The sequence below is a fragment of the Myotis myotis genome, unplaced genomic scaffold (genome assembly GCF_014108235.1).
Source record: "Myotis myotis isolate mMyoMyo1 unplaced genomic scaffold, mMyoMyo1.p scaffold_m19_p_26, whole genome shotgun sequence".
In the NCBI taxonomy this organism is placed as follows: domain Eukaryota; kingdom Metazoa; phylum Chordata; class Mammalia; order Chiroptera; family Vespertilionidae; genus Myotis; species Myotis myotis.
This window is the reverse complement of record NW_023416331.1, coordinates 1,204,485-1,210,530: the sequence shown is the minus strand read 5'-3', so window position 1 is coordinate 1,210,530 and position 6,046 is coordinate 1,204,485. Positions and strand designations below refer to the sequence as shown.

General features: G+C 55.5%; 1 protein-coding gene across 4 annotated transcripts; it reads right to left on the bottom strand.

Annotated features, from left to right (window-relative positions):
• Positions 1-518: 518 nt before the first annotated feature.
• LOC118679578 (patr class I histocompatibility antigen, B-1 alpha chain-like) lies at positions 519-3,957 on the bottom strand. Of its 4 annotated transcripts, XM_036356472.1 has the most exons (8): positions 3,604-3,932; positions 3,102-3,386; positions 2,558-2,833; positions 1,703-1,978; positions 1,476-1,580; positions 1,053-1,085; positions 871-918; positions 519-720 (listed from the first exon to the last, which is right to left on the bottom strand). In XM_036356472.1, the coding sequence occupies exons 1-8, from the start codon at positions 3,674-3,676 to the stop codon at positions 716-718; spliced, it is 1,101 nt and encodes a 366-aa protein (XP_036212365.1). In that variant the 5' UTR covers positions 3,677-3,932; the 3' UTR covers positions 519-715. The 4 variants fall into 4 exon arrangements, with proteins under 4 accessions (XP_036212365.1, XP_036212368.1, XP_036212367.1 ...); XM_036356475.1 differs by lacking the exon at positions 1,703-1,978 and having other exon boundaries at positions 3,604-3,957; XM_036356474.1 differs by lacking the exon at positions 1,476-1,580 and having other exon boundaries at positions 3,604-3,941.
• Positions 3,958-6,046: the final 2,089 nt, after the last annotated feature.

The following is a 6,046-nucleotide window of genomic DNA, read 5'->3' as shown; positions in this document are numbered from 1 at the left end:
TGCCTCCTGCAGGCCCCCCACTGAGGATCAAGTCTGCAACCTGGGCATGTGCCCTGACCAGGAATTGAACTCTGACCTCCTGGTTCAACAAATTTTTTTTAATTTTAGGTATTATTTTATTGTTGACAATATTACAGATGTCTCCCGTTTTCTCTCTTTTTGTCCCCATCCACACAACCTCCATCCTACTCCAGGTCTTGCCCATGCTATTGTCTGTGTTCATGTCCCCTCTCCCCCTAACCCCTCCTGAGATCTGTTATTCTGTTCCCTGCTTCCATACCTCTGGCCTTATTATGTTTGTCAGTACAGTCTGTTGTTTAGATTCCATTTATACTGGGGATCGATCCTGTAACCCAGGCATGTGCCCTTGACAGGAATGGAACCCGGAACCCTTCAGTCTGCAGACCGACGCTCTATCCACTGAGCCAAACTGGCTAGGGCCAAGCAGAGGTTCTTTTTTTTTTTAATATACTTTATTGATTTTTTAAAGAGAGGAAGGGAGAATAGAGAGAAACATGAATCAGCGGCCTCCTACTGGGGATGTGCATGCAACCAAGGTACATGCCCTTGACTGGAATCGAACCTGGGACCTTTCAGTCTGCAGACCGACACTCTCTCCACTGAGCCAAACCGGCCAGGGCTAAGCAGAGGTTCTTGAGGCAGGAAGTGGGGCCTGAGCAAATCTTCCATCACTCAGTCCCCACAGGCACATGCCTCACGCTGTAGAAGAAAATAATCATGAACAGATTCAGGTCAGTTGCTGTAACTGGTGACATTCTCCAAAGTCCACTTCATGCTCAAAATGTCCCAGAGAAATCCTATTACCCAGCCTCCCTCTCTGTCCAAACCCTCCCCACATCAGGGTCTCACCTTTAGAAGCCTTGAGAAGCACATCAGAGCCCCAGGAACTGTCACCTCCTGGGGTAGGACAAGACAGGATGTAGTCAGAGCCCCCAAGACAGGAGACTAAGGAGGAACTATGGGGGTGAGGTCCCCCACGGGCTCCGGTATGCACTGTCACAGGGTCTCAGGGTTCACCTCTCCATACTCACTGGCAGTCTGAGCGTAGCTCCCTCCTTTTCCACCTGCGGGAAGCAAACATCCTGAGACCAGGGAGGAGGCAGGGCCATGAGGTCCTAAAGGAAGCCCTAGTCCTGGGCCCCAGAGAAGTTTCCAGAACTGTGACCACAGACCCAGGGCAGGATCAGGAAACCTGAGGAAAGTACACATGTGGGGACTGGACCAACTGCCCTCCTGGAGGTCTGTCCTCCGCAGGGACCTTCCACTCTGACCTCCTGGGAATCACCAGGTGAGGAATCTGTGCCTCATTTTCACACGGGCCTCACTAAGGAGTTAGTGTGAGCCAACAGGGCCCCACATTGTGGGGCTGGTGCTTCCCATGAATGAAGTGGGGCACACGTCTTCCTGGGCTTGAACCCCTCACTGGGACAGACTCAGACCCACCCCTTCCCCACCTGAGCGCCTCCTCTCCCACATCACAGCTCCAGCCACAGCTCCCAGCAGAACCAGGACCACGGAGATGCACATGATGATGAAGATGAAGGTCTGAGGAGGCGGCTCTGGGAGGAGAAGGGAAGGGGAGGTGAGGGCCCTGACCCCAGGCCTCAGCCCCTACCCCACTGAGGTCCCCCAGGGCCCCTGCTTCTCTGAGAAGACGCTCTGTGCCCACGCCCCTCCTCACCCCATCTCAGGGTCAGGGGCTCGGGCAGCCCCTCGTGCTGCACATGGCACGTGTATCTCTGCTCCTCTCCAGGGGGCACCCCCACGGCCGCCCACTTCTGGAAGGTCCCGTCCCCCGCCGGCCTGGTCTCCACCAGCTCCAAGTCCTGGGTCTGGTCCTCCCCATCACGCTGCCAGCTCAGGGTGATCTCCGCAGGGTAGAAGCCCAGAGCCCAGCACCTCAGGGTGACCTCCCGGGCAGAGACGGGGTGGCGGGTCACATGTGCCTTTGGAGGGTCTGAGGGGAGGGGAGAAAATGCAGAAACTTTGCATCTGCCATGGGACACTCCGGCAGCGCTCATGTGACCATCCTGAGAGTGGACAGGACACCTGGGGTGGGGAAGGGAGCACACACCAGCCTGGACTGAGGCAGCAAGAGTGATCTCCTAGTCTTCAGAAAGCTCTAGAATCAGTGACACAGCCCAGGGCAGGAGGCAGGGCTCTGAGGGGAGAAAAGGGATTTCTGGTCCTGACCTGGGTGGAGGCCACATGACTCAGAAAAGCCGAGGTCAGACCTCGGACACAGTGGGCGAGGGGCAGCCAGCAAGGTCTGAGAGAGAAGGCCCCCGAGGGTCCCAGAGCCCCCGCAGGGCCCATGGGAAGCCTGACCGATTATTTCAGGGGTGGTCCCCCTCCTTCCCGGAGAGACCGTACCCTAACTGTCGTGGAGAGAAGGGTGGGAGCTCCCGCTGCCGGATCTCCGGTCTCCCCACACAAGGAGGGCCTTGTTTGGAGGCTGACCGCATTTCCTCCTCTCCTCTTTGCAGGCCCCAGCCCGAGGGGAGAGGGAGGCCCTTCGCCCCGGTACCCCTGGTACCTGCGCGCTGCAGCGTGGCCCTTCCTTTCTCCAGGTATCTGCGGAGCCACTCCATGCACACCCTCTCCAGGTAGTTCCTCTGCACCTCCGCCTCATCCACAGCCTCATATCTGCGCCGGGAGAGCTGAGCCGCCTCGCTGGCCGCGGTCCAGGAGCGCAGGTCCTCGTTCAGGGTGATGTAGTCCGCGCCGTCGTAAGCAAACTGGTCATAGCCGCGGAGGAAGCTCCCATCTGACCCCATTTCGCAGCCATACATCCACTGGAAGGTGTGAGACCCTGACCCCGCCCCCGCGGTCAGCCCCGCCCCCGCGGTCAGCCCCGCCCCCGCGGTCAGCCCCGCCCCCGCGGTCAGCCCCGCCCAAAGCCCCGCCCCGTGGGGATTAAACCTAAACTGGAAGTGAAATCGGGTCAAATTCCCCGTAGGCTCATCCGGGTGGGGTGGGGGGGATGGGCGGGCCCCGCAGCCTCCGGGTGAAGCTCGGACCCCGACTCGGGGCGACCCCGGCCCGTCGGAGGGGATGGGTGGGGGCAGCCGCGTGCTCACCGTCCACGCTCTGGTTGTAGTAGCCGCGCAGGTTCCTCAGGTTCGCGCGGAAAGCCTGTGCGGTTTCCTTGATGTTCCCCGTCTCTACGTCCCAGTACCGCGGGTCCTCCTGCTCCACCCACGGCTGCTGCATCCACGGCGCCCGCGGCTCCATCCTCGGGCTCGCGGCGTCGCTGTCGAACCGCACGAACTGCGTGTCGTCCACGTAGCCGACGGCGATGAAGCGGGGCTCCCCGCGGCCGGGCCGGGACACGGCGGTGTAGAAGTACCTGAGGAAGTGCGGGCCTGGGGGGCGGGAACACTTCGGGGAGTGAGGGCCTGGGCGGGGGGCGAGGGGGCCGCGAGGCGGAAAGGGGCGGGGCAGAGGAGAGGGGGCGTGGGCGGGGCTCAAGCTGGGGCATCGGGTCTGGGCGGTGCCAGGTGGGCACGCGCCTTACCCGGGTCCAGCGCCCAGCCGAGCCCCTCCTCCCCGCAGAGGCGGCCCCTCCCGACCCGCACTCACCCGCCCAGGTCTTGGACAGGACCAGGGCCCCCGAGAGCAGCAGGAGCGGGGTGTGGGACCTCTGGGTCCACATTCTCCGAGTCCGGGGAGGCTCTAGTCCGGGCGGCCCGCGGCGCGCAGTAACCGGAATCGCGGTGAGGCCGCCTCTGTACAAACAGGCACCCAATGGGAGTGAGAGCGGGGGACGGCGTCATGAGTTTCCGGAAAGGAGGACGCGACACAGGTTGTGAGAGGAAGTGAAACACCAGGGCCTTTCCAGGCCCCAGACTCCATCGCACTGAGACGCTGAGGGCCCCTGGGCACCTGGACTGGGCCCGGACACTCCTGCCAGGGGAGCTCTTGTCGCCGTGTCTCCCGGAGTCGTGACGCAGGGCGTGTCTGCGCAAACCAGCCAGAGAGACCAGCTGGGTCAACCCCTTTTCATTCGCTTCCCCAGGTCGTTGGCGCAACTTTAACACCAACAGGAAACCACAATTTGAGGGCACCGTGAAGGAAGAAACTTTCAGCACAAAACAGCTCAATTGTGACCATTCTACTCTGGCCTGGGCAGTGGGCGTGGCTCTGCGCTAGTGAAACTTAGTCTCCCTGGAGAGAGAAGCTGGCCTATATGGACAGAAGTCCCCATCCTTGGTCCCTGATTGGTCTGTCCTCATGCAAATAAGAACTCCAAACCCTCCCATGTTGACTGATCAGAATAGAGCCACTCTGGTTGGTCGGAGTTGTGCACCTCCTATTGGATGAGGAAAGCTTCAGTCCTATTGGCTGAAAGGCAGTCCAGGACTCTCTGCTGGGTTGACAGCAACACCGTGCAAAATGAACTAACAAGCAAAAGAGAGACGGAGTCATAGCTCACTGACAGCTGTGGGGCAGGCGTTTGGGAGACGCCAGATGTGAAGTGATTGAGAAAAAAAGGAAAAAAGGCGCGCGGGGGGGGGGGGAGAACTCATGGACAAGTGTAGTGATTGCAGGTGGAGGAGGATGGGGAAAGTGGAGGGCATAGGGCAGTGATGGCGAACCTATGACACGCGTGTCAGAGGTGACACGCGAACTCATTTTTTGGGTTGATTTTTCTTTGTTAAATGGCATTTAAATATATAAAATAAATATCAAAAATATAAGTCTTTGTTTTACTATGGTTGCAAATATCAAAAAAAATTTTCTATATGTGACACGGCACCAGAGTTAAGTTAGGGTTTTTCAAAATGCGGACACATTATTGCAGAGAAGAAGGGAGCAAGGGGAGAGATAGATAGAAATATCAATGATGAGAGAGGATCATTGATCGGCTGCCTCCTGTCTACTGGGGATAGAGCCTGCAACTCGGGCATGTGCCCTTGACTGGAATCGAACCTGGAACCCTTCCGACTGCAGGCCAACGCTCTATCCACTAAGCCAAACCAGCTAGGGCAACAATAAATATTTTTTTAATAAAATAAAAATATATAAAGTATAGCTAAAAAAATTTTTTTAATGTTTGAGATAGGACAAAAGACCCACCTCAGAATGAAAGGTACATACAGGCTGAAAGTAAAGGGATGGAAAAGATATTTCATGCAAATGGAAGCAGAAAAAAAAGCTGGGTAGCAATACTTATATCAGACAAAACTAGACTTTAAAACAGGGGCTATAATAAGAGACAAAGGAGGATATTATATGATGATAAAGGGATCAATCCAACAAGAGGATTGTAAACATTTATGTACCCAACATAGGAGCACCTAAATATATAAAGCAAATTCTGTTGGACATAAAAGGAGAGATCAACAGTAGTAGAGTCCTATTAGGGAATTTTATCACCCCACTGACATCAATGTATAGATCTTCCAGACAGAAAATCAACAAGGAAATCATGGCCTTAAATGGCACACTAGACAAGATGGATTTTATTGATATTTTCAGAGCATTTTACCCCAAAGCAGCAGAATATGCATTCTTTTTAAGTGTACATGTTAGGACACAAAACATTAGTGTCAATAAATTATAAAATACTAGAGGCCCAGTGCACAAATTTGTGCATGGGTGGGGTCTGGCCGGCCCGCCGCAATGAGGGCACATTGGGCAGGGCCAGTTGGGGGAGAAGGGCTGTGGGCATTTGGCTGGCCGGCCCTGCTCCCAGTTGTAGTTTTGAGGGTTGATTTGGGGCTGGGCCAGCGGAGGGGGCAGGGGTGCCGATGGGGGCCCGGATCAGGTTGATTTGCTGCTGCAGTGTGTGTTATAGCCACCAGTTGTTCTGGTCGTTCCACCGTTCCAGTCGCTGGGCTTTTATATATATAGATTAAAATCATATCAAGCATCTTCTCTGACCACAGTGGTATGACACTAGAAATGAATTTTTTAAAAAAACTGAAGAAAACACAAACACATCGAGGCTAAATAACTTGTTACTAAACAACAAATGGGTTAACAATGAGACCAAGGAAGAAATCAAAAGATACCTTGAGAC

Excerpts from the sequence above, each read along its gene's own strand:
- LOC118679578 (XM_036356472.1), bottom strand. The coding sequence starts at position 3,676 with ATGTGGACCCAGAGGTCCCACACCCCGCTCCTGCTGCTCTCGGGGGCC. Across the intron at positions 1,979-2,557 it reads GGCCACGCTGCAGCGCGCAG|ACCCTCCAAAGGCACATGTG; the intron begins GTACCAGGGGTA and ends CCCTCCCCTCAG. Across the intron at positions 919-1,052 it reads GAGCTACGCTCAGACTGCCA|GAGGTGACAGTTCCTGGGGC; the intron begins GTGAGTATGGAG and ends GTCCTACCCCAG.